Source organism: Platalea leucorodia (assembly GCF_965183815.1).
Source record: "Platalea leucorodia genome assembly, contig: HAP1_HAP1_SCAFFOLD_164, whole genome shotgun sequence".
Classification (NCBI taxonomy): Eukaryota; Metazoa; Chordata; class Aves; order Pelecaniformes; family Threskiornithidae; genus Platalea; species Platalea leucorodia.
The window spans coordinates 45,504-73,316 of NW_028121383.1; the positions used below are offsets into that span (position 1 = coordinate 45,504).

General features: G+C 49.6%; 2 protein-coding genes across 2 annotated transcripts; both read left to right on the top strand.

The window, feature by feature from the left end:
- Positions 1–14,625: 14,625 nt before the first annotated feature.
- LOC309603679 (olfactory receptor 14A16-like) lies at positions 14,626–15,555 on the top strand (the record flags this gene model as incomplete). The annotated part of the gene is made up of 1 exon (XM_082338616.1): positions 14,626–15,555. The coding sequence occupies one exon, from the start codon at positions 14,626–14,628 to the stop codon at positions 15,553–15,555; it is 930 nt and encodes a 309-aa protein (XP_082194742.1).
- A 10,094-nt stretch (positions 15,556–25,649) lies between these two features.
- Positions 25,650–26,480, top strand: LOC309603677 (olfactory receptor 14J1-like; the record flags this gene model as incomplete). Its single annotated transcript, XM_082338615.1, has 1 exon — positions 25,650–26,480. The coding sequence occupies one exon, from the start codon at positions 25,650–25,652 to the stop codon at positions 26,478–26,480; it is 831 nt and encodes a 276-aa protein (XP_082194741.1).
- Positions 26,481–27,813: the final 1,333 nt, after the last annotated feature.

Sequence of the window (27,813 nt, forward strand, 5' to 3'; positions counted from 1 at the left end):
TCCTGGGCACTCTCCTGGAAGTGTGAGATGTGGAGAAGGTTTCTGGTGCAGAGAGGTGCAAGTGGGGCTGGCTGGTTTCATTGTGAGACCTCTGTAAAACGCCTTGTAAAGGCAAGAGCCATCAGAGAGGTTGCATAGCTGGCCTTTAGCAAGGCCTTAACATGGTCTCCCATAGTCTCCTTCTAGCCAGATTGGTGATATCTGGACTAAAGAAGTAGACGATGAGGTGGACGGGAGGATGACTGCACGATCCGTCTCAGATGTCACCAGTGGCACAGAGTCCTCCTTGCAGCCAGTCATTATCGTCACCTCTCTGTTACCAGCACTTGGGCCAACACCGTTGAACATCTTTATTATGTCCCTGTACGATGGGATGGAACTCACCTTCAGCTCCCTTGGCAAGCTGAGAGGAGCTCTGGAGCTACCCATTCTAGTTCACCCTGCCTCGAGCACAAGTGTTGGGAAAGATGACATTCAAATCTCTTCCAACCTGAGTCATTCTGTGATTCAATCAGTCTTCCGCTTGGAGAGATTTTTGATGACAGAATCAGCAGAGGAAGGAGAAAAGACAAAGATGCAGAAGCAGAGACATAGAGGGTTCCAACAGAAATAGAGTAGTTCTTCTGAGCAATGTTTCTCCATATGAATGATTGGTAAGAAAATTTATTTTGATAAGTGGCTGCATAAAACTATCCGCACACAGCAAGGGAGCATAATCAGCTTTCCAGTACGTGCCCTTCATGCTGTTAATAAAAATCGATGAAAAAAATATTGAAAATTCATAAAAAGTCAGCCATGCTGGAAATGAAGACTTTCTCAGCTATTACATTGAGTTCTTTTCTGCAGAGGTTTCAACTTTTTCCTAAAAAATCACATTCAGGACTCGATTATGTTGTCCACAAAGAGGTGGCCACTGCCCTGTGTAGCTGAAGTACCCATATGGGAAATGTGTCACAGGACATATGGGAGCCCTTCTGCAGCATGAGCTGGTAGGCAGTCAGGGTACCTCGGGGTGGTGGAAGACATCACCTGCCTTCCAGGCTGCTGGGTAGGCTGTGAAGAGGCCTCTCCGGCACAGCAGCACACTGTGTCCCCTTGGATGCTGGCTGTGAGGTCATTTCTGACCAGGCAGCAGTGGGGAGAGAGATACTCTGAGGTCTTGAAAGCCATCACAATGCTCCCCCCAACAAGATGAAAGATGTGGGGAGGTCAGGGGTAGCTGGGACAAGATTTGGTGGAGGGAAGAGAGGTTTGGCCAATAGAGATGAAAGATTTTGAAGAGGAAAGATGTGTTTGGGTAATTTTGATGCCACCGCGATACTGACTGAGAAAACATTCATGTTAGGCATCTACCCTATTTCTAACCAGTAAGCTTAAGCCCTAACCCTACCCCTAAATGGCACCCTTCCCCCTGACAGGAATCCCCTACTCCAATCCCTAACCTCAAACCTTACCTCTAAACCAAAGCACCAAACCATAAAAGCTTACTCTCACCCTATTACTCACTCTAATTCCTAGCCTTTATCCCAAACACTAAAATGCTAGCCTTGACCCTAACCCTCACAACAGCCCTACACAAAACCCTAATCCACAAAGCGAGCCCATGCCCTGACACTAACTAGACACCCTCCCCCTGAGCCCAACAGGACTGAGGTCTTTGTCCTCTTGACTATGGCAGCAGCCTCTGCCACTGACGCCTGCCGCAAAATGAAGTTTTGGACTTTGTTTCTTCCTCATCCCTGCTTGGAGAGGCCGGGAGGTGTTGCACAGTTTTTCTGCACTTGGCGTTGCTCATTCTCACATCCCACTGCCCCCAGGAAGAGCCCTGAGCCAGACGTGAGGGACAGGATCTGCCTTCCCAGGGCCTGCAGGTTAGGACTTGGCCTTGCTGCTTCATCAGACAAACCAAGGGTTTTCTCAGCATTACAGCCCCCTGCACAGTGCCTTTGCCTACCTGCAATCACAGCCTCCAGTTAGCTGCTCTAACGAGCCCTTGGGGAGGCTTTGTCAGTAATGGCCCTCAGGGGGGCCAATCAATGCTTCAAGGTTTTGCTTCTGCCTTTGACTTCTTGAGAGGTTTGTTCAGTCTCCTCTCAGTATCTGAGGTTCACAGACACAGGGCCAACTACAGCATGGGGGCTCATTAAAATACAGAAAGCCCTAACGAGCTATTTCTCTTCCTGTGATTTTCTTCAACTCTTCAAGACTCGTACAGCTAATTGTAGAGTCATTTCATAGTGCAGGTAGGGAGGAAGATTCCCAAGTGCACCTAATCAAAATCCTTTTTTTAAAGGTTATATTTTATTCATTTCAGTTGAGAGCAGAGGTGATAGCAGCATTCTCCAATTGATATGGATGCAGAGGGTCTCCTCGGGAGGTCTGGACAGCTAGGAAAAGCAGTCCCTTGAGGTCTGGCACTGTAGTGACAGCCTTGCCCCTTGCTTCCTCCCTTCCTCAACCTCACCATTTCTCTCACTGGCCACCTGGGATTTACATCAATTTCCTGACATCAGACTTCACTGACCTCTGGGAGCTGAATGTTACAGCTCCATTGCACCATCTCCCACCTGATCTCCTTAGACAACTGGCTGCACACAGGCACAGAAGGATTCTTCCTGTTGGCCAGCAAAGAAAATTAAACTTAATAAAGCTTCATAAACAATAAAATACACTCCTTGAGCATATGCTAAATACAAGCTACCTGTAATGAGGTTGCCTTTCTACAAGGGATAATCTTATGAGAAATGTTTTTGATACAGAAAGGTAGAGATAAACATAATTAAAGAACTGGCTAAACAGACACTTGTCCTGCTGAAGGACAGGCAAGCTTTTAGTCCCTGAAGCTCAAAGCAGCAGCACAGGTGAGAAGGATCTGAATGAACAAAGAGTAAGGGCAGGAGAAAACTGGAGAATAATGGAAAAGGGCCGTTGTCTGCAGAACCTGCTGAAAAGATGACTTTAGAAATGGTCGTTCTATCCAGACAGGTGAAAATACAGGAAAGATTAGAGAAATTAAATACAGAACACCATCCAGCATTTATCCGCTTGATCCAGTGCGACCTGGCAGCAAAGGCGGCCAGCAGTGTCCTGAAGTGCATAAAGAGAACCCTTGCCAAAAGTGCGAGGGAACAGATTGTCTCCCCTGCTCATCACTCCTTAGGCCACCTGTAAGCAACTGTGTCCATTTTTGGGCCCCCATTTCAAGTGGACTGGGTCTGGCTGGGATGGGGTTAACTTCCTTCATGGCAGCCCATATGGTGCTATGTTTTGCATTTGTGCCTAAACCAGCGTTGATAACACACCCGTGTTTTGGCTATTGCTGAAGCGTGTTTGCACAGTGTCAAGGTCTTCTCTGGTTTCACCCGAGAGGCAGCTAAACCTCGCACAGCCATTCGCTCACTCCCTCGCAGTGGGATGGGGGAGAGAATCGAAAACAAAAGGTAGAACTCATGGGTTGAGATAAAGGCAATTTAATGGGATAGAAAAGAAAGGGAAAAGAATAACAATGATAAAAGAATATACAAAAGAAGTGATGCTGTCCAATGCCCAGCCAGTTCCTGAGCAGCGGACCCTCAGCCAGCTTTTCCCCCACCTTTATGTACTGAGCATGACATCATATGGTACAGAATACCCCTTTGGTCAGCTGGGGTCAGCTGTCCCAGCTGTGTCCTCTCCCAACTTCTTGTGCATCCCCAGCGTACTTGCTGGTGGGGCAGTGTGAGAAGCAGGAAAGGCCTTGACTCAGCGTAAGCACTGCTCAGCAGTAATGAAAACATCCCTGTGTCATCAACATTCCTCTCATTCTAAATCCAAAACACAGTACTATACCAGCTACTAGAAAGAAACTTAACTCTATCCCAGCCGAAATCAGGACAATATTCATCCCTTATTCTATACCATCTATGCCATGCCCAGGTCTCACACTTTCCAATACATCCCAATTAATCACCACCATCTTTCCTGTATTTTGATATAGACACACCGCTATCATTCCCTCAGTCTATGGGCCAACTGTCTAAAATGTCCGTTGAGTTCATTCAGTCCATGACTTTAGACTCTTCCTGTTATAACAGTCCTTCAGGGCAGGAGAGGTGATGGATGGTGTTGGATTGTTGCACGCTGAAGCCAGTTCTGGTTCCATCACCACTGCACTTCTCCGGTTCTGTCATCACTGCACTTTGCTTGGTCTCATCAAAATTCATTCTTCACTAATCTGGGTGATTCTTACTGTAATAGCCTTGATATGGCATATAGCAACCACAGCAGTGATGACATACAGTATTATGTAGCCATTAACGTCATCCAATTCAAACCATTGGCTATTCTCACCCAAAATCAAATCCCCTGGAGCTACACATTGGACTTCCCCATCCTCCTGCATCACCCACCAAGTGCACCTAGGTCCCTGAGTAAAAGCAATCCCATGAATGGGTTTGCCTTTGCCCGAGGCAGGAATAGCCCAGACTGTCTTCCCCAGCATATTTTTTATGTGGACTAGAGGGACTTTATCCCCCTCTACAGTAGGTAAAAGGTTTGATTGGGCAGGGCCAACTCAATCGGCAGATCCCCTAGTGTTGAATAAGCAGGTGGCCTTTGCTAAATGTGTGTCCCAATGTTTGAACGTCCCAGCACCCATTGCTCTCGGTGTAGTCTTTAACAGTCCATTGTACTGTTTGATTTTCCCGGAGTCTGGTGCATGATAGGGGATGTGATATATCCACTCAATGCCGTGCTCTTGGGCCCAGGTGTCTATGAAGTTGTTTCGGAAATGAGTCCCGTTGTCTGACTCCATTCTTTCTGGGGTGCCATGTCACCGTAGGACTTGCTTTTCAAGGCCCACGATAGTGTTCTGGGCAGTGGCATGGGGCACGGGATATGTCTCCAGCCATCCGGTGGTTGCTTCCACCATTGTAAGCACATGGCGCTTGCCTTGGCGGGTTTGTGGGAGTGTGATATCATCAATCTGCCAGGCCTCCCCATATTTATATTTCAGCCATCGTCCTCCATCCCAGAGAGGCTTGAACTGCTCGGCTTGCTTGATTGCAGCGCATGTTTCACATCCATGGATAACCTGTGCTCTAGTGTCTGTGGTCAAGTTCACCCCTCGATCATGGGCCCATCTATATGTTGCATCTCTTCCTTGATGCCCTGAGGTGTCATGGGCCCACCAAGCTAGAAATAATTCACCCTTCTGTTGCCAGTCCAGATCCATCTGAGCCACTTCAATCTTAGCAGCCTGATCCACCTGCTGGTTGTGTTGATGTTCTTCAGTGGCCCAACTCTTGGCTACGTGAGCATCTACGTGACGTGCTTTTACAGCCAGGTTTTCTACCCAGGCAGCAGTATCTTGCCACAATGCAGCAGCCCAGATGGGTTTGCCTCTGCGCTATTAGTTACTCTGCTTCCATTGCTGTAACCACGCCCACAGGCCATTTGCCACCATGCATGAGTCAGCATAGAGATAGAGCATTGGCCATTTTTCTCCTTCAGCAATATCCAAAGCCAGCTGGATGGCTTTCACTCTGCAAACTGATTCAATTCACCTTCTCATAGAATCATACAGTCATAAAATCATAGAATGCTTTGGGTTGGAAGGGACGTTTAAAGATCATCTTACCTCAGCAAAGAAAGCTGTAGCACTCACCTGCATATTGTCAGGCTTGGCGCCGTGACTACCTCCCGGGGGAGCTTGTTGCAATGCTCCACTACCCTTTGGGTGAAGAACCTTTCCTAATGTCCAACCTAAACCTCCCTGGCATATCTTCCTGCTGTTCCCTCGGGTTCTTTCATTGGTTGTCAGGGAGAAGAGATCAGTACCTGCCCCTCCTCCTTCCCTTGTGAGGAAGCTGTAGACCATGGTGAGGTCTCCCCTCAGTCTCCTCTTCTCCAGGCTGAACAGACCAAGTGAATTCAGCTGCTCCTCATACAGTTTCCCCTCTAAACCCTTTACCATCTTTGTGGCTCTCCTCTGGACACTCTTCAGTAGCTTTGTATTTTTTTTTGTACTGTGGCACCCAACACTGCACACAGTACTCAAGGTGAGGCCACACCAGTGCAGAGTAGAGCAGGACAATCTCCTCCCTCGACCAGCTGGCAATGCAGTGCTTGATGCACCCCAGGACACGGTTGGCCCTCCTGGCTGCCAGGGCACACTGTTGGCTCATGTTCAACTTGCCGTTGACCAGAACCCCCAGATCTCTCTCCATGGGGCTGCTCTCCAGCCTCTCGTTCCCCAGTCTGTATGTACATCCAGGTGCAAAATGCAGCACCTGCCCTTGTTAAACTTCATACAGTTGGGGATTGCCCAGCTCTCTAATTTGTCCAGATCCCTCTGCAGGGCCTCTCTGCCCTCAAGAGTGTCAATGGCTCCTCCCAATTTTGTGTCATCGGCAAACTTTGATAACAAACCTTTGAGTCCTGCATCCAAGTCATTTATGAAGATACTGAAGAGCACTGGCCCCAACATGGATCCCTGGGGAACCCCACTAGTGACTGGTCGCCAGCCCAATGTAACCCCATTTACTATAATCCTTGGAGCCCGGCCCATTCAGCCAATTGCTCACCTGTGGGATATCTGAAAAACCAAGGACATGTAGTGAGCAACCCAGACTCAGACTATGTGGACTTAATCTGCATTAAACACAAGAGGAATTCAAGGATGCTGCGAAGGTCGACTGCGGTTTGGAAGACATGAAACAAGCAGATTAAGAGGAAGAAACTATTGGCTTGCAATGTTGAAAACAAGATATGGGAGAAGCGGGCGGTGCGTGTGAACTATTGTTATGAACGAATCAGAATATCGCTAGTAGCGCATGAACAGCATATTGCCAAACATAGTTAACCAATTAGTGATAAGTTTATGCATGATTAGGAAGGCAAGAAACTATATTAACTAAGCTGTGTATGTAATAAACCGACATTTTGCTTGATCATATTGATCGTGTGCTGCGTCCGTGACTTCCGCGTCAGCAGGTGGCGCCCGAACAGGGACCCTCAGATCGGAGTTGGATTTTCTGACGAAACCGAGAACAGAGGGGGCGGAAGCCGGCCGAAGGTGAGTGCTGCCCCGGCACTCGGGAGACGCTAGCGCGAAACGTGGAATCTCACCCTGATCAGGTGAGTGGCCGGGGAGGAGATGGGGGCTACCATGACAAAAGAAGAGTCAGCGGTGGTTAAGCTCCTCCAACATATCCTCTCAACGAGAGGTATAAGTTATGACTCGTCTACTCTGAAAGCATTATTGCTCTGGGCAAAAGCAAAGGATTTGATCCCCACGGTTGGAGCTGCCTTTGATGCTATGACATGGGAGAAAATAGGGGCAGAACTGTGGGAAGAAATAAGTAAAGGATCCAAAGAGACGAGCAAATTCCCACTGTGTGGAGACTGATTAATGAAACTTTAAAAAGCATGGGGGAGGAGCGGCAAGTCGCTGCATCGGCATTCGCGGCTTTGACTCCAGGGGGCGGGCCCACCTCTGCAACCAGTATGTTGTTTTTGGGTCCGACAATCCCTGCAACGACCCCAGCCCACGTTGCAGGAGGGGTCCGGATCCTAGCAGGGACTGCAACTGCAGCTCCCACCGCCACCGAAGTGCAGTCACCAGAAAAAAACGCTGCGGAGGCTACTCCACCATCGCCCGATGTACCACAGTCGGATCGCCCTCCGAGTTACGATGAGGCTGATCCACCAAATCGACCTCCCTCACCAGTGGCGACCACCTCACTTTACCCTCCTTTGCCACCAGGTGGCAAAGAGGAGGAGGAAAACAATGGTGTTCTAGAGGAGAAAGCTGAATTACAGGAATTGATAAAAAGACTAGAGACTTTAGAAGCGCGATTGGCGGCCCCGCCAGAAAACCCACCAACGTCACTGTCCGCATTATACCCAGGACGGTCAGCACCCAACGTTTTTGCTCCAACTAGGACATCGGTGGAAACTGGTGCTTTTCCGTCTTTGCCACCACAACAACCATCGGGGGGGAGGTGTATTCGGGCAAGGGATGTTGGTGGGAGGAGTTGGGGATCCGTCAATGCGATGGAAAGGTGTTATCCGAGATGCCATGATAGAGGGACAGGTTTTACCCATGGCTTTTCCTGTTGTAGTTGATAATAACGGGAGAGGTGTATGGGAAGCACTGGACTGGAAAATATTGAAAGAAGTGAAAAGCGCTGTTACTCAATATGGTTTAAAATCACCATATACTCAATCTATATTACAGCACATTTTTTCAGCACAGTTATTAACTCCTTATGATTCTAGAATGATTGTCCAGATGCTATTACCACCATCGCAACAACTACAATTTTTCCAACATTGGCAAACTGCCTGTGATAGGGCAGCTTCAATACCTCGACAACAAGGCGATCCGTTATTCGGAATCCAGGCTCAAATGTTAATGGGCGCAGGGCCTTTTACGCGACCTGATTGGCAAGCGCAGTTTGCTACCGAGGTATTGCAATTGAGTCAGGAGTTAGCTTATAAAGCTCTTATTAACGTGCATGATGAGAAAATTAGACCTGCTTTTACCGCTGTAAGGCAGGGACCCACTGAATCATACGGCAAGTTTATTGATCGTTTGCACGCTGCAATTATGGCTCATCCAGATATGGATGAGGGAATGAAAGTAAAGTTCTTAGATATGCTTGCTTTTGATAACGCTAATGAAAAAACAAAAAGAGCACTCAGTGTGTTGCCAAGAGGATCCAGCACAGGACAGTAGCTAGAGGCTGCTGAGTGAATGTTAGAACAAGAAAAGGCTACGGTTATGGCCGCAGCTGTAGGTGCAGCAGTGAAGCCGTTGGTATCAAAAAAGCAAGGGGGGAAAAAAGGACAAGAAGTGCTTTAATTGTGGAAAACTAGGCCATTTTAAAAAAGAATGTAGGAGTCCAATTAATACTGAGGGTTGGAAAGAAAAATGGTGTACGAATTGTAAAAAAGATAATCACGACACCCAAGAGTGTCGGAAATCGGGAAACACGGCGCGGAGCGCGCCACACCCACGCGTGAAGACACAAGTGCAGGGTGCTTGGACCGCTGCGCAGCCGCCACAGCCGGTAGCGCCGGAGTGGACCTGGCAACAGCAGTAGACATCATAACCTTAACAACGTCTGAGGTTAAATTAATTGATTCAGATCAACAAGGACCTCTAGGGCATGGGTGGAGTGCATTGCTCACAGGCCGTTCTTCAATATCACGAAAAGGTATATTTAGAGTACCAGGACTCATCGATGCGGATTTCTGTGGAACCATAAAGATTATGGTATATACCTTAACGCCACCACTTACAATACCAGCACAGTCTAAAATAGCTCAATTAATACCATTTCATGCGTGTGTCCCTAAAGCGCATTCAATTGTACGTGGGCATGGAGGTTTTGGATCCACAGGAGTACCAAATGTGTTATTAGCAATAGATATTGCCAAGGGAAAACCTGAAGAAAGGGTAACATTAAGACACCCTAATGGACAATCTTTAGTACTGTCAATGTTAATTGACACGGGGGCAGATGTAACTATTGTCCCTATCACAAAATGGCCTCGTCATTGGCCACTGGTACCTGCAGCTACCAGTGTTGTGGGAGTCGGGGGGGCACAATGCACGATGATTAGCAAATTACTGATAGCATTCAATTTTGAAGACGGTGCCACTGTTACCACAAGGCCATATGTAATGCATTTGCCTTTAGCTCTTATAGGTCGGGATATATTATCCCAAATGGAAGCCAAACTTGTAACCCAGCATTTTTAGGAGCGGCCATGGTTGAGCAGCCCATCTTAAAACTCACCTGGACTACAACAACGCCAGTGTGGGTAGACCAGTGGCCGCTGAAACAGGAGAGGCTGCATATTTTACAAAATTTAGTTAAAGAACAGTTAGAAGCAGGTCACATTGTGCCTTCCACAAGCCCTTGGAACACACCCGTTTTTACCATCCCAAAAAAATCTGGAAAATGGCGATTGTTGCATGATTTACGAGTGGTGAATGCTGTAATGCAAAAGATGGGGGCATTACAGCCAGGATTACCCTCCCCTGTGATGATCCCAGAAAATTGGGACTTCCTCATCATTGATTTGAAGGATTGGTTTTTTAATATTCCTTTGCATCCTGAAGATGCAGAAAAATTTGCATTTACAGTACCATCAATCAATAAACAGGAACCGGCAAAAAGATACCATTGGGTGGTACTACCTCAAGGAATGAAAAACTCACCTACTCTGTGTCAAAATTTTGTAGCATGGGCCTTACAACCATTCCGAATGAAACATCCATTTTTACTAGTTTTTCACTGTATGGATGATATCTTAATTGCTGGAGAAAAAATGGATGTGGAAGGAACTTTACAAAGGTTAATAGAAACCTTAGAACCGAAAGGTCTTAAAATTGCTCCAGAAAAGGTACAACGACAAAATCCATGGCAATCTTTAGGATGGACAATTACTGGGAGCACAGTCAGACCACAGAAGATCATACTCAAAACAGACATTAAGATGCTCTCAGATGTTCAAAAACTAATGGGAGATTTACAGTGGGTAAGGTCAGTTAGTGGAATAACTAATGATGATCTAGCTCCCTTGATGCCTCTGTTGGGAACCTCAACCAGAGCCGATGAACGACGAAGCCTGACGAAGGAACAAGAGCAGGCATTGGATCACATTCTAAAAAAGGTTTTGACAACAGTTGTACAAAGAAAAATTAGTGATTTGCCTGTGCAATTTTTAATTGTTAACTCATCACCCAACCGAAAACACTTAATAGGACTGATAATCCAAATAGATAGCCCACGCATCAACATTTTAGAGTGGGTATTTTTATCCTATCAGCCAAAAAATACCGTCTGTACACGGATTGAACTATTAGCTAATATGATCATCAAAGGTAGAAGAAGGATTTGTGATCTGACAGGACAAGAACCTGAAACCCTGTTTGTACCTATAGCACAGAATTATTTAGATTGGCTTTTAGCAACATCAGAAATGTTTCAAATCGCTTTAGCCGAATATCCGGGTACTGTACCCAATAACTATCCTTCCACGAAAATTTTGCCGCTTTTACAAAATCAGGACTTTGAAGACATCCCTTATAGATCAGAAGTACCAGTTGAAGGGCTTACAGTATTTACTGATGATGGTAGAAAATCGAAACGAGCTGCTATTGCTATGTATGACAATAATCAATGGAATCATCAACTTCTTACAGGTCATACCGCCGACTCTTTACAAACCCTCGAGCTGAGAGCGGTGTTATGGGCCTTTCAACGCTGGCCCGACAAACCTCTAAATGTAATTTCAGATTCGCTCTACGTAGTAGGAACGGTACAGCGCCTGGAATGCGCTATGATCACATCACTGAAGAATAACACCTTATATGTGTTATTAATGCAACTTTTATTTTTATTGAATCAACGCACTAAACACTATTTTGTGACACATATTCGTAGCCATCAATTTGATCAAGGCTTGTCGATTGGAAACAACATAGCCGACAAGTTGGTTGCTACCATCTGGAAAAATCAAAATATTAACCTGTTTGAGCAGGCCTGTTTATCTCATGAATTTTTACCTCAATCTGCAAAAGTATTGGCAAAACAATTTGATTTAAAAGTATCAGATGCCCGAGGCATCGTCCAATCCTGTCCTGCCTGCCAAAAATCAGGATTCGGTATAGGTCTTGGGGTCAACCCTCGAGGTCTGGGAGCCCTACAATTATGGCAAATGGATGTCACCCACATCACAGAGTTTGGATGGCAAAAATACGTACACGTTAGCATTGATACTTATTCGCATGCAATCTGGGCCACTGCTCAAACAGGGGAAACAGCCAAACATGTTTTAAAACATATGTGTGCAGCCATCGCTGCTTTGGGGATTCCTCAAGAGATAAAAACAGATAATGGTCCTGCATATATCTCTAAAACATTCGAACATTTCTGCCGCTGGTGGGGCATTCGCAGAATCACAGGCATACCACACTCTCCTACAGGACAGGCGATCGTAGAACGTGCACATGCTACGTTAAAATCGCTGTTGCAAAAACAAAAGGGGGGAGAAATAGCCCCTGCTGAACGTCTTGCAAAAGCGATTTACGTTTTAAATTATTTATGGTTAACAGGGGACCGTGAATCTCCTCCAATTGTTATACACCATATGTCATTTCAATCGGGAATACAGAAGATCAATTCAGTATCGGTAAAAGTACGATGTCGTGACTTAAAAACTGGAGAATGGAAGGGTCCTGCAGAAATTAAGATGACAGGTCGAGGATATGTTTGTGTTTTGACAGACGAAGTTCCGAGGTGGGTGCCTAGCCGCTAGGTGAAACCATGGAGAGAAGAGTCGGGACCACAACAGGAGTTACCATGATAGGTTTTCTCACGTCATTCCTCTCCATCATTGGTAGTGGTCACTCATGGATTTCAGTACAACCACGTACAAATGTTTGGGTAACTCTAGCTAATAAAACAGGGCAAGATTCAATCTGTTTAGCGGCAGCAAATGCAGGCAACCCATTTATGACATGTTTAGTGGGGACTCCGATTGGCGGTAAAGAGTGGGAGTATGTTTGTAACTCCTCCACCATCAGGCATGCATGCAGAGATATAGCTAACGACGTCAATGATTTTGAATATTAAAAAACAAACCCACAGATCTTGAATAAGTATTGAAAAATATTCAAAGGATTGTAAGTCAGATTTAGATTTCTGGACAGCAGATAAAACAATTGCAGAAAGACTAGCTCTTTAGGTTTTAATTCATGGTTAGCTGGGTTAGGCATTTCAGGTTGGGGAAAAGATCTAATTATCCATGGGTTTATATTATTCTTGGGATTATTATTAACTATACTTATATTAAGATGTGTTTTTAAATATTTCATGAAAGCCGTGGAGCGTATGATGAATGGAGTCTGGATTGCTCAAAAACAAAAAGGGGGATTTGTGGGATATCTGAAAAGCCATGGACATGTAGTGAGCAACCCAGACTCAGACTATGTGGACTTAATCTGCATTTAACGCAAAAGGAATTCAAGGATGCTGCGAAGGTCGACTGCGGTTTGGAAGACATGAAACAAGCAGATTAAGAGGAAGAAACTATTGGCTTGCAATGTTGAAAACAAGATATGGGAGAAGCGGGCGGTGTGTGTGAACTATTATGAACGAATCAGAATATTGCTAGTAGCGCATGAACAGCATATTGCCAAACATAGTTAACCAATTAGTGATAAGTTTATGCATGATCAGGAAGGCAAGAAACTATATTAACTAAGCTGTGTATGTAATAAACCGACATTTTGCTTGATCATATTGATCGTGTGCTGTGTCCGTGACTTCCGCGTCAGCACAGGTGCTTTCCCTGGAGCAACCCCCTGGTCTCCTCACTCACACAGCAGAGCCTCTGCCCTTAATGGCATGCAGACTTGGCCATGAGTTGCCCTACCCAGCAGCCTGACCATCAAAGAGGAGAAAAACTCAAGTGTGTGACAGAGTGTCCCTCTCCTACCTCCCTTGGCAGGGCTCCTTTGGCATGTTCTCCTCTTCTCCCTAACGCCCCTGTTCTCACTGTTACACTCACTGGTGTGGGGGGGTGAGGATTCAAGTGCAGCTTAGACACCAACGCTGCGTGTGCTGTCATGCACATATGGCCTTGGGGAAAAAGCATCCAGCTCGCACCCTGTTCACCTGTGGGGCTCTGGGTACTGCAGTGTGTGTGGCTGGCAGCGATCTCACCCTCCCTTCAGGACATAACAAATTCAGGACAGTTGACTCTGTCCTTGGGAGGTCCTGCTGGGCTGCAGGCTGCCCTCCCGTGGGGCACAGCTCTCCCAGGGCATCTCTGTGTTTTGCAGGAGCCCCCTGGAGAAGACACCTCGGTCCTAAGGCCATTGAGATGCTGGTGGGTGGCTGCATACAGGCAACTGTAATCAGCCCTCTGAGTCCCTGTTTGGGAGGACAGAGCTGAGATCCTCCTCAGGTACGATGAGATGGGGTGAGGGGTTTGGAGATCTGCACTTGGAAACTGGATAGCCCTGCTCCCAGCAGTGGCCTCTTTCTTTTGAGGGGAACACCCGAGTGCGATAGTCCTCCAGGTGGAAGAGCTGCCAGCACCGGGCAGCTGAGAGCAGGGCTGATGGACAGAGCAGCTGTCCTCACTCTGCACTAAGGGACAGTCCCTGTGCCCAATCTCAGCACCCACAAGGTTTCCCTTGCAGTGCAGCAGAAATGCCAGGCATTGCTGCATTCAAACCACTCCTCCGCTGTGCTGGGGCAACTAGAGCAGAAGGCACAACCCAAACTCCCCACAGCTCTGCTCTGCAGTCAGGTGAATTGGGAGTGACAATGCTGAAAAGCTCTTTGATATCACGAGTGGATTTAATCTGAGATCACCCTGAGTTCCTTTTTACCTATTGCTGTAGGGCAGGACTGAGTCCTGCAGAGCCCCCAGCAGAGCCTCCTGCTCCCTGGGGCACCCTCAGCCAGCACCAACCAGAGCTCACCAAAGCTCTTCCTGAAAAGTGAAAGGCAGTTTGGGGGGGTTCTATGATAACTTGGGTAGAATTTTCTCGAAGCAGTCAGCCCTAACTTCTCCCTTCCTTTACCTCCTTGAACAGATCCCCATGCGCAGAGGGACAAAATGTCCAATGACAGCTCCATCACCCAGTTCCTCCTCCTGGCATTCACAGGCACACGGGAGCTGCAGCTCTTGCACTTCTGGCTCTTCCTGGCCATCTACCTGGCTGCCCTCCTGGGCAACGGCCTCATCATCACCGCCATAGCCTGCGATCACCGCCTCCACACCCCCATGTACTTCTTCCTCCTCAACCTCTCCCTCCTTGACCTAGGCTGCATCTCCACCACTGTCCCCAAAGCCATGGCCAATTCCCTCTGGGACTCCAGGATCATTCCGTACTATGGTTGCACTGCACAAGTCTTTCTGTTTCTCTTTTTTATTGCAGCTGAGTTGTATCTTCTCACTGTCATGGCCTATGACCGCTACATTGCCATCTGTAAACCCCTGCACTACAGGACCCTGCTGGGCAGCAGAGCTTGTGTCCACATGGCAGCAGCTGCCTGGGGCACTGGGTTTCTCAATTCTCTCCTGCACACGGCCAATACATTTTCCCTCCCCCTCTGCCAAGGCAATGCTGTGGAGCAGTTCTTCTGTGAAATCCCCCACATCCTCAAGCTCTCCTGCTCACACTCCTACCTCAAGGAACTTGGGCTTATTGTGGTCAGTGTCTTTGTGGAATTTGGCTGTTTTGTTTTCATTGTGCTGTCCTATGTGCAGATCTTCAGGGCTGTGCTGAGGATCCCCTCTGAGCAGGGACGACACAAAGCCTTTTCCACGTGCCTCCGTCACCTGACCGTGGTCTCCCTGTTTATCAGCACTGCCATGCTTGCCTACCTGAAGCCCCACTCCATCTCCTCCCCATCCCTGGATCTGGTGGTGGCAGTTCTGTACTCAGTGGTGCCTCCAGCAGTGAATCCCCTCATCTACAGCATGAGGAACAAGGAGCTCAAGGATGCCTTATGGAAACTGATCCAATGGGTGCTGTTTCACTGACAATAACCTGCCTCCCTTCCTCCGCATGTCTCCCCGAGTTTATCTTAGGCCACAAGCTTCCTTTTTTCCTCCTGTGATAATTCTACTTAGGGATAGTTTTCTGGTTTTATACTCCTGTGGAAGTTTGATCCTGTTGTGTCTGACCCTTGCACAACACTGTGTCAGATGTGGCCCATCAAATTGTAGCTCTTCAATAAAAGGGCACCTCCTGGGTGCAGTGCCTGAAGGCTGGGCTCTTCTTCCAAAGTTCCTTCCAAGAAAATGTCCAAGGAATTGGTCTTTTAAAGTTTCTGTTCTGCTTTTGTTCTCAGTGGTTTTGGGGTTAAGCGCATGGTAACACTGGGTTCCACTGGACCAAGTGTTCTGATTTAAAGTAGCTCTTCTTGGTGTCCAATGGCAGGGGAGATGGTCCATGAGCTCCCCATTGTTTCCTCAGTTTGCTTCACGTATGACAGGACTGATGGCATGTACCAGGCTCTCTGGAAATGAATTTGGAGGGGTCAGAAGAGGATGGGGACTCACCACATAACTGATGTGGGATTGCAATGACTGGAAACGCAGAAGATGGAACACCCTCAAAGGTGAAGTCTGTTCAAAAGTAAAGCACTAAACTGACATATCCACGAACGTGGACTCTGCAGTGCCATGGGAATAAGAGGGGACTCAGCAGGCACAGGGAAGGAAGAGTGGAGAGCTGCAGGAGCTGCCTGAGAACCCCCAGGGCCAGGACACTGGTGCTGTCCTGGGGAGTGGGGCTGGTGGGAGCAGAGGAGGGGGCAAATTCAGTCAGGCTTGGGAATCAGATACAAGATGAATTCAGGAGAGCCAGAGAGTGCCTAGCCTCTGTTTCCTCATGCCCTTGTGGCCAGCACCAGCCGTGGGGCTGATGGGGAGCCTGAACCCCGCTGTCTGCCCCCCCAGCAGCTGCTGTGGCCTTCAGAGGGGCTGGGGCTGTGGGGTGAGTGCCCAGAGCTCTGCAGCAGCCTGCGCTGGGCAGTGCCATGGAGCCAGCCCAGGCTGGGCTGCTCTGCTGGGCTGGGCTGGGCTGGGGAGAGGGCAGGGGAGGTGGGGAGAGGTGGGGAGGGTCTGGGCTGGGCTGGAAAGAGCCTGAGAGAGAAAAACACCAGTGTAGAGCTAAGGTGTGTGAGTGTGCAGGGTAGGGGCAGCCAGCACTCCCAGTGCAGAGCCAGGTGTCATGGTGAAGGAAGCAAGGCATCAAAGGTGCAGAAGAGAGGGGCCTGGTCTCTGCCATGTTTCCAGGACACCCTGGGGAAGCTGCCCCAGGAAATTGTCCCAGACCAGTCCCACCCACTGGCCATTTCCATCTCTGGCCATACACCCCAGCCCTGAGGAGGGACCTTTGCTGCATGGTCACCCCCATCCTCCTATGGGGCTCAGTCATACCCAACTCCACTGCCATTATTAATCAAAAGGAAAAGAGTTACCTCCTGACTCTCATTACACAACAAGTCCCACAGCTCTTGCCACAGGTGGACTCTCAGCCAAGCCTCTTCTCAGACACCTCCAGCTCAATCAGGTGCTTGTCTCAACCAATTCTGAAAATCTCCATTGACTGAGATCTCCCCAGCTGGCCTGGGTCCATGCTCTGGTGTTTGGCTCTGAGGGATTTCTGATAAACCCAGCTCTCTCAGCCTCTCCTTCTCCATTATGTGATCCAGGCCCCAGCCATCCTTCCGTCCTCTGGAGGACTTGCTTCCGTCTGTCAGGATCTTCCTTGTGCTGCTGAGCCCCAGGCTGGACACAGCAGTCCTGCTGTGCTGGTCCTGTGGTGGGTTAGCCTTGGCCAGCAGCCAGACACCCACCCAGCTGCTCACTCACACCCCCAGCTCAAAACGACAAAGGCAGAAGATAAGGTGGACTAGCTCATGCGTCAAGATAAAGACAGGGAGATCACTTACTCATTACTGTCATGGGCAAAGAAGAGCTGACTTGGGGAAGATCAATTGAATTTATTGCCAATTAAAAGAGATTTGGACAGAGAGAAAGCATAGCAAAAATATTCAAGGCCATTTCCCCACCCCAGTCCTTCTTCCCAGGCTCAAATTACTCCATTGCTCCCAATTCTTCTACCCACCCCAACCCCAAGAGGAGCTGGGGGGATGGTGAGTGGGTCTTACGGTCAGCACAGAACATCTCTGCCACTCCTTCCTCCTCACACGTCTCCCCTGCTCCAGCGTGGGTCCTCTCCACAGGATCCCACTGTGTTTGCTGTCAGGGCTATGTGTCGTTCATTTCTTTCCATCTTACTTTTCTCTTGCACACTCACAGAATGACAGATGTTGAGATTGAAAGGCACCTCTGGAGTTCAAGTGCAACTCCCCAGCTGAGACACGGTCAGCTAGAGTAGGTTGCTGAGGACCTTGTCTAGGAGGGTCTGGAATACCTCCATGGATGGAGGCTCCTCAGCGTCTCTGGGCAACCTGTTCCAGTGTTTGACCACCCTCACAGTGGAAAAAGTGTTTTCTTGGGTTCAGAGGGAATGTCATGTGTTTTTATCTGTGTCCACCACCTCTTGTCTTGTCAGTGGGAACTACTGAGAAGAGTTTGGCTCCCTTGTCTTCATTCCTTCCCTTCAGGTATTTATGCACATTCATAATACCCCCCAAGCAATGTTTTCTCCTGGAAAATTAGTGAAAAAAAACATACTTTTTCTAATTTTTCTCCAGAGCGCTCCATACAGGAAAGATATGGACCTGTTGGAGCTGGTCTAGGGTGGGCCACAAAAATGATCAGAGGGATGGAACACCTCTGCTGTGAGGAAAGGCTGAGAGAGTTGGGGTTGTTCAGCCTGGAGAAGAGAAGGCTCTGGGAAGGCCTTCTTGCTGCCTCTCGGTAATTAAAGGGGGCTTAGAAGCAAGATGGGGACAGACTTTTTAGCAGGGCCTGTAGCGATAGGGCAAGGGGTAATGGTTTTAAACTAAAAGAGGGGAGATTCAGACTAGATAGAAGGAAGAAATTCTTTACGATGAGAGTGGTGAAACACTGGCACAGGTTGCCCAGAGAGGTGGTAGATGCCCCATCCCTGGAACCATTCAAGGTCAGGTTGGACGGGGCTCTGAGCAACCTGATCTAATTGAAGATGGCCCTGCTCACTGCAGGGGGGGGTGGACTAGATGACCTTTAGAGGTCCCTTCCAACCCAAACCATTCTGTGATTCCATGATTCTTTCTATGATTTGATGATAAGTAAGTACGGTGCTGGGATATCATAGGTGACTGAGGAGCATTAGCTTTGAAAGCAGCTGGATGTGTTGCTTGGGGATTCACAGCTTTGGCAAATCCCCAGAAAACCACAGCTTTGTGTTAGAAGCAAAAGGCAGGGAGCACAAAAAGACATTTGTAAAGCCTAGGTACACAGTGAGGTGGGGAATCTGGGGGCGTGACCAAAGTCTGCAGGAGAACTGCTGCAGGCATGGGACAGCATGGGAGAGCCCATGGTGGTGGGGACGACTGAGGGCTTTGGTGGGGCTGGGGCTTGCCCAGCACAACCAAGGTCTCTCTCCTCTCAGCTATCAATATTGTCACTGCCACCAAGAGCCACGAGGGGACACCATTTCCTTACAGCCCCATGGCCTTGGTGCCTCCTCATCCCCCCACAGAGTCCAGGCAGTCCTAGGGTTGTCCTGAACTCGTCATCGCACACCTCCACATCACACTGCTCCATGAAGAGCCCTGAGCAACACAAGAGGAAAAGGATCTCCCTTCCCACGTGCCAGGGATCAGAGCTTGCCCATCCTTCTGGATGAAACCCATCAAGGGCTGACGTGGCAGCAAAGCCACCTGCACATTGCCTTGGTCACCTGGAACCAGTGCTGACCTCTTGCCAGTTTAAGGCAGCCCCCAGGGAGGGGTACCTCCACCCCTGCTTCCCTTCATGGCTTCAGCTGTGATGGCCCTCAGGGCGCCCACTGACACCCTCAGAGTCCTGGAGATTTTAATTACATTTTAAAGGCTTCTTCAGCGGCTTGTTCAATCTCCTTTCGGTAGCTGCAGTTCAGGAACTTGGCAGCAGAGGGCTCATGGAAATGCAGATACCCTAACATGCCATGGCCCTCTGCAGTTTTCTTTAATGCCTCCCTTCTTGTGTGGTTCATTAGGGAGAGTTCAGGAGTATAGTCTAAATGAGAAGATGTCAAAAAGAAATAACATTTTTAAAAGATTTGTGCATTTTCATTATTTTCCTACTTACAGAATAAACAATATAGACAATCTCCAAGTCAAATTGATTCCGACGGTCTCATGATGAAGTATGAACATGCGGGAAAAGCAAGACCCTTTCTGTAAGGCACTCTAGAGACACTCTTCATCCCACCCACCCCACCCCAACCTGCCATTTCTCTCACCAGTCACCTGAAACTCACATCACTCACATTAAAATCGAAGCTTTTCCCAGTCAGGCTGGAGCTGAATGTCTCAGCCTCCATTTCCTTCTGCTTTCCTTGAAGAAGTGGCTGCACAGACACACAGCATTTCTCTTAGTTAACAAGAACAAAATCAAAAAGAAAGAAAAAACAAGAGTAGTTCAGTAAAGAATAAAAAACATTCGTCAGCTGTCTATGAAGTCCAGGTTGCCTCCACTAAATCCCACTTGTACTTTTGAGGGGAAAATCTTCAGTGAGATTAGTAGGAAAGGGCAGAGAGAAAGGCAATGAAGGAGTTGGCTACAGAGACAGTCAGGAGACAGGAGCAGCAAGCTTTCAACTGCCTGAAACTACAAGCAGCACCTGGGTACTTGGGGGGGGTCTGAGGGAATGGAGAGTAATGGGAGGAGGAAAACCAGCGGGACACTCAAAAAGGCATCTGTGCAGACAGTCTGCTGGAGAAGATGACTTGAGAAATGGTCAGTTGAATCAGGACATGTGGGAGTACCTAGAAGATTAGTGAGATTCTGTACACTCCATACCGGAGAGAGCAGTGGTCAAGCAAGTGCTGGGAAGATCAAGGTTTCTTCTCCCGAGAGCAGTACACATCCTGGAGAGTTTCATGATGGCAGCACAGGAAAACATTCTCTCTCTCTGAAAAGTATTCAAACATTTCAGCTGATGAAAATGTTCCTGTACTACATAATTGTTGAGAAAATGTTCTCATCTTTGCAGGCCGAGCTCAGTTCCTGACCACAAGCCTCCAGTGCCACTTCAGGAGGTCCTGGTGTGCCTGATACACTCACCTGGGACTGGGAGTGACCACAAGGGACTGTGAGAGACCTGGGCCCTCCAATGGAAACTGCAGATGGAGGGTGACACAAGGCATCTGTGCTCCTGTAACTCAACCCACCCTGGTTTCCAAAATTGTTCTTAAAATAAAAAAAAAAAGACAGACACTTATTTCTAAATTTCTCCATCTGAAGTGAGTCTCTGCACCCTCCTCCTCTCTGATTCCATTACCTATGGAGCTTCCTCATGAGTTCCCTCTTCACCCAAGCTGGTCTTGTCAGCTATGGACTCACTGCTGCTCTTTGTGGGTGATTCTCTCGTTAAAGACCAGCTGTACTGAGTTGTGCTGCCCTTCACTGCTGCCCACAGGATCCCCACTAAAAGCCCCCTGAACAGGCCAAAGTCTTCCCCTCTCAGGTCTGACACCTGCACTCTGCTCCTCTCCCTCCTCAGGCTGGTCAAGAGCTGGGACCCCCTATTTCATGGTCACTACAGTCAAAACCTGGTTTTCAGGTCCCTGACCACTCTTCATGGTTTGCAAGGACCTGATGCAGGTGAGCATCATCTCTGTTGGTCCAGCTGGGGGCTTTGCAAAGAAATTGCTCCAACACTCTCCAGAAACCTATTGGTCTGTTTTCACAGTGCTGTGTTCCCCCTCCAATGAATGTCAGGGTCATTAAAGTCCCCAGAAAGAGCCCCATGTCACTGACCTGGAGACCTCCTGGAGTTGCTTAAGTAAGAGCATGTCCACCTCCTCCCCTTGATCACCAGTTCTTTATCTCCCATCACGATGTCGCCCTAACTGGCCTCTCCTCCAATCCTCACCCACAAGGGCTCACCCAACCTGTTGAATTCCCAGCAAGGAGCTCCATACATCCAAGCAACTCCTTCACACAGAAAGTATTCCTCTTCTGATGCTCCCAGCCTGTGCCTCGTGAAGAACCTTTACCCATCCATTGCAGCACGCCAGCTGTGGGAGGTGTCCCACTGTGCCTCAGAAGTCACAGCTTGTGACAGACCTCGGGGCTCGAGCTCCTCCTGGCTGTTCCCAGTCAGAGGACAGTGTTGCACATCTGGGCTGCAGCCCTTGAGCCGTGGCTCCAGGCCAATCTCAGCCTTGTCATGGTGAACAGGGACACCAAGCACCCAAGAGCCCACGTGCGCAAAAGCTTTGCTGCATGACAGAGACGCGCTGGAGCAGATGGCAGATGACATTGTAAGAAAGACTTGAGGTGCCCCAAAAGAGAGCAATGCCTGCAGTCCCCAAGGTCCGAGAGAAACAGGGCTGGGCTGGGCAGCCCTGGCAGGAGAGGGCATGGCTCTCTGTGGTGTCTCTGCAGCCCTGGAGGGCCTTTGGTGGAGAGAGGCACTGATCTCCTGGAAGGACAAGGTGCTGCTGAAAGCGTCCTTGGGTGTGGACATCCTCGCCACACTCTAAATTCACTGGGCTCTTTGAAGACTGTATCGTCCAGAGGGTGAGTAAAGGATAGGGCAGAGGAGAACTAGAAGAAGCTGAGAACATAGGCCCACAAGTGGAGAGCCCAGTGCAATGTGCTTCTTATCATGCAGTGCCTTGCATCTGCTGGATAGAGATGAGACAGGGCTGGCCTCACTGCAGGGGTGGCAATCAGTCACTTGCACGCAAGCACTGAAGGAATCTGAGATGGCGCCTGGGGTGTCTGTCACGCACCCGCTCTGAGGGGACACGGCTTTCCTGTAGGTCCTCTGCTGTCCCTGCCAGCCACATGCAGTTTTGGTGGAGAGCCTTGGCGTCTCACAGAGCCCTACAGGCCTGTGTTTGGCCATTCAACGAGCAGCTGCCCTGAATTAGGTTAGGCTCCGTGGGGCTGTGTGAGACAACTCTTGTTACAGGCAACGGTCAGCTAGTCAATACAGGTAAAGGAGGGGAGAAAGAGAAAGACTTCCCTCTCCCTCGGGCACAGACCTCCATTTGGTCAGCTGGACACCTCTCCAGGTGGCCCTGAACAGCGTGAGTAGGGACAGGGGGTGATGTCCTAAATGTGGGCATCTGCCATCATTTCAGCTGGCATCCTCACCAGGCTGCAGGATGATGCCCCCAGATGTTTCCCAGTCTCTCAGTACTGCTCCATTATCGTGGACAACATCTGGTACCTCAGATGTCACCAGGTATTTGTGTGTGAACTCCTGGTCTCCATCTCCATCAGTGACCATGGGACCACAGAAAAGGAGTGCAGGTGCCGATTTTTAGCAGACACCATGACTGAAGCAAGAGGAATCTCACCTCCTGGGGGTTTGTGGCAGGCATGGGAGGGAGCTGAGGTCCCTTCCAGCCTCAAGACTACAACTCCAGGAGGAGATGCCTCCATTGACTCAGCTGATTGCCTTCTCTCAGCATGGGTAAAGGAGATGCCTCCCTGCCAGTGCCCAGGTGTCCTGTCTCATGATGGGCCAAGGAAGGGGGATTCTCAGACCTAACTGTGTCTCTGAGAGGAGAATGGCCACTGCTGCAAAGAAACGTCTCTGCGGAGGTGAGATAGGCAGCATCGGTGATTCCTTCAGTCTCTTCCCAAGGAGGTTCCTGGAGAGCCCCAGGGACACCTGGAGGGAGCACAGAGTGGGGTGGGGGGCAGAGAAAGTGACGTCTTGGGCAGGTCCCCTCCTCCTGGGCTGAGATGGGCTCCTGGGATGGAGGGAGCTCATGGGTAGCAGGCAGCAGTGCAGAGAGACAGCTCTGCCAAGGAGCAACTCCTCTGCCAAGCGCTGCAGGGCTCTGGGCAAAGGAGTAGGGCAGAGAGAGATTAAAGGCAGCCTGGAGTGGGAGGAGAGAGGAGAGCTGCAAGGGAAGAAATCTTTCCAGCCCTTGTCACGGTAAGTCTCTTGGTGCAGGGCAATGAAGCTGCAGTTCCTGGAAGGGTCTCCTAAAGCGTTCATAGCCTACAGGGTCTGTCAGGAGGCCTCCCAGCCCACGGGCTCATGGTAGACAAGGGTGAAGGGGTGAAGGCAGGGTGTGCATCCACAGCTGCCCAGGGCATTTCAGAGGGGACTTTTCCAGAGGAAGAGCAAGGCAGGGGATCCCTTAAAGGTAAAGAGCTTTCCTGAGGCTGTGCTTTCAGTTTCCTGCTGTTTCAGGAAAAAGGGAAAAGGCGCTGCTATGTTTGGAGAGGCAGACTGAGAGTCCTGAGCTGCTACACTGAGAGATCAGTAGGTCTGGTGGGAGGCAAGTCAACTGCTTCCATCCCCGCCTCTACCTCCAGAGAGCACCAGCATCACCTTTGTTGTCCTCATCAGGGTTTGTCTGACCTGTTCCTCACTGCCTGCAAACAGGGAGTACCTCTAGAGAGTGCCTGGAACAGGGAGGTTTCTTCAGGTGAGAGCTGAGCAGACGGGAGTTGGTGATGGGGTCTGTGATCCCTGACAGGGAAAACTTGGAGGGAGAAAACAGTTCCCAGCAGGGATAGCTCCAGGCTGCAAACACATGGGCAGACTGTTGTAGGAAACTCCAACCCGCAATGTCATGGGAGGGAGACTTTGGAAAGCTCCCTGTCAGCCCCTCCAATGCAGACACCTTCCTCTGAGCAAGACCCCTGCTCTCGTCTCCCACCCAGCCCAGCCTCTGCCCTCAAGGCTGTGTGGTCCAGGGCAGGAGGTGCCTCCTCTGCAGCCAGAGCTCTGGCACAGCAGAGGGGCATCTCCCCTGACACGGGGCCGCTTCCCTCTGCAGGGCAAAGGGGCTGAGAGCGACTGCCCTGGGCTTTTGCTAACCGGGAGGTGCTGTGCCCTGCTGGGTGAGGAGAAGGCTTTCCTGAGTGCCCGGCTGCCTCTCCTCTCCTTGCTTCCCTCAGGAGGAGAGTCACAGAGTTTTCCTTTGTTTCTCCACCTGCTTGTGCTGCTCTTCTTCCTGCTCTTGGGCTCCCTGGCAGTAACAGTGGTGGTGTGGGGCGAGGGGTGGTGGTGCTGAGTGCCTGCTGTGGCACTGACCTGGGGGACGCTGCCCTGGAGGTGTTTCCATGGGACCAAGGTGCCCAAGCCCTCTCTTCATTTTCTTGGCTGCAGTGAGTGGTTGGTCAATGAGACAGTGCTTCCCTTAGCAGACATCACCTTCAGACACCTGATCATGCTGGACAGGGAGTCCTGCAGGGCTGTGACCATCACTCCAGAAGGGCACAGCTCTCCTGTAGGACCTTGGTGATGTCTGAGAGCACTTGATCTACTCAAACAAAGCAGCATCCTTGTCCTGTGCTCTCCATCCTACTCTGCAGAGCTGTGCTGGAAAGGAGAGGTGTTTTGAAATCTGCACCTGGAACAGGACCCCTCTGCTCCAAGGACAGTCCAGTGGCTTTTTCAGAGCAACCTCTGGGTGCAGTTGTCCTCCAGCTGGGAGCGGTGCAAGCACAGAGCAGCTGGGCACCAGGCTGATGGACAGAGCAGCCCTCCTGGATGGGAGCACTGACGCAGGTTTACACTGGAGCAAGAGGGCAACGAGGGAATTTTATGCTTTCCAGAATATTTCCCAAGTGGGATGGGGGTGTCTGAATACTAAAACACAGTGTACCAAGACACATTTGCTGCACCTCAACTCCCACCTTCCTCTGTGCGAAAAGTGTCCTTCGGAGCTTTCACCCTCCGCTCTAGTGCAGCACAGGGAACTCCTCCCCAGGAACCCTCCCTCCAAACACACTGGGCTGTTGCTGCCTCCATGGGTCATTGCTGTAAAGCAGGGCTGACCCTCAAGGAGCCCCTGGGGAGAGGGCACAGCTCTGCACAGCACACTCAGCCAGCACAAAGAAGAGCTGAAGCCTCGGAACTGCAAAATGGTCCCCCAGGAAAGAAAAGCTCCCTTAGGTATTTCACAATGAAGGAATTAAATTTTGCTCAGAGAAGCTTCTCTGAATTTTTCTGGTTTATCTCCTTTGGCAGTTTCCATGCCCAGAAGCAGCAGATGACCAATGGCAGCTCCATGAACAAGTTCCTCCTCCTGGCATTCACAGACAGGCGGGAGCTGCAGCTCTTGCACTTCTGGCTCTTCCTGGCCATCTACCTGGCTGCCCTCCTGGGCAACGGCCTCATCATCACCACCGTAGCCTGCAACCACTGCCTCGACACCCCCATGTACTTCTTCCTTCTCAACATTTCTGTTCTTGACCTGGGCTGCATCTCCACCACTGTCCCCAAATCCATGGCCAATTCCCTCTGGGACACCAGGGCCATCTCCTACGCAGGATGTGCTGCCCAGGTCTTCTTTGTATCCTTCTTGTTTGGTGCAGAGTATTGCCTTCTCACCAACACGGCCTACGACCGCTACATTGCCATCTGGAAACCCCTGCACTATGGGACCCTCCTGGGCAGCAGAGCTTGTGTCCACATGGCAGCAGCTGCCTGGGGCACTGGGTTCCTCTATGCTGTCCTGCACACTGCCAATACATTTTCCCTCCCCCTCTGCCAAGGCAATGCTGTGGACCAGTTCTTCTCTGAAATCCCCCACATCCTCAAGCTTTCTTGCTCCGATGCCTACCTCAGGGAAGTTGGGCTTGTCATATTTAGCACCTTCTTCTTTTTTGTTTGTTTTGTTTTCATTGTGCTGTCCTATGTGCAGATCTTCAGGGCCGTGCTGAGGATCCCCTCACAGCAGGGACGCCACAAAGCCTTTTCCACGTGCCTCCCTCACCTGGCCATAGTCTCCCTGTTTGTCAGCACTGCCATGCTTGCCCACCTGAAACCTCCTTCCATCTCCTCCCCATCCCTGGATCTGGTGGTGACAGTTCTGTACTAGGTGGTGCCTCCGGCAGTGAACCCCCTCATCTACAGCATGAAGAACACAGACATCAAAGAGGCCCAGAGGAAACTGTTTGAACACGGACTACTGCAGCATCAGTAAGGTGGCCATCACCCTCAGGAAAAGCTCGCGTGCTCTTTTGATCATATATTTCTTGGTTTTGTTTATTTTACGTCATATATTACTTCCACTGAAATAATATTATTATTACCTCCCTGCCAGTGTTTTCTGACACAAAAGACCTCACATAGATATGGAGCCAGGCTCCCTGTCTAAGTAAACACAATAAAGAATCCAGCAGAAATTTTTTTGACTCTGCTCCCATCTCGTACAACTCCTCTGGAGCTGGGGGTGCAGCCCCAGCATACAGGAGGGGTCAAGGAGCCACGAGCCCGGCTGCCACATGGAGGAGCAGGCACTCGTGGACCTCAGGGATGCCCTTTGCTGCCTCAGTGGGCAGATCCTTTCTGCCACCTTCACGTTGGGGCTGCTGCTTCCCTGGAGCCATGGCTGTGGACAACAGCAGGACCTGGTCTCTTCAGAGCAGCACTGCCAGCTCAGCGGCCTGTGGAGAGCGCGGGGTGGGAACCAAGACAAGTTGGCCAGGGGAAAGGGATGGCCAGGTGTCGTGGTTTAACCCCAGCCAGCAACTAAGCACCACACAGCCGCTCGCTCACTCCCCACCAGTGGGATGGGGGAGAGAATCAGAAGGGTAAAAGGGAGAAAACTCGTGGGTTGAGATAAGAACAGTTTAGTAATTGAAGTAAAATAAATTAGAACAGTTAAATAGGCAAAGCAAAAACCGTGCACGCAAACAAAACAAAACAAGGAATTCATTCACTACTTCCCATCGGCAGGCAGGTGTTCAGCCATCCCCAGGAAAGCAGGGCTCCCTCACGCGTAACGGTTACTTGGGAAGACAAACACCATCATGCCCAATGTCCCCCCTTCCTCCTTCTTCCCCCAGCTTATATACTGAGCATGACGTCATATGGGATGGAATAGCCCTTGGGCCAGTCTGGGTCAGCTGTCCTGGCTGTGCCCCCTCCCAGCTTCTTGTGCCCCCGGCAGAGCATGGGAAGCTGAAAAGTCCCTGACCAGTGTGAGCACCACTTAGCACCTATTTAGAGACAGCTTAGCACTACTTAGCAAGAACCAAAACATCAGTGTATCATCGACATTGTTCTCATCCTAAACCCAAAACACAGCCCCATACCGGCTACCAAGATGAAAATTAACTCTATCCCAGCTGAAACCAGGACACCAAGGAAAAGAGCAAGGGAGCATTTCTGTGCCTGCAGGGAGGAATCCACGAGAAAGAGAAACCTCT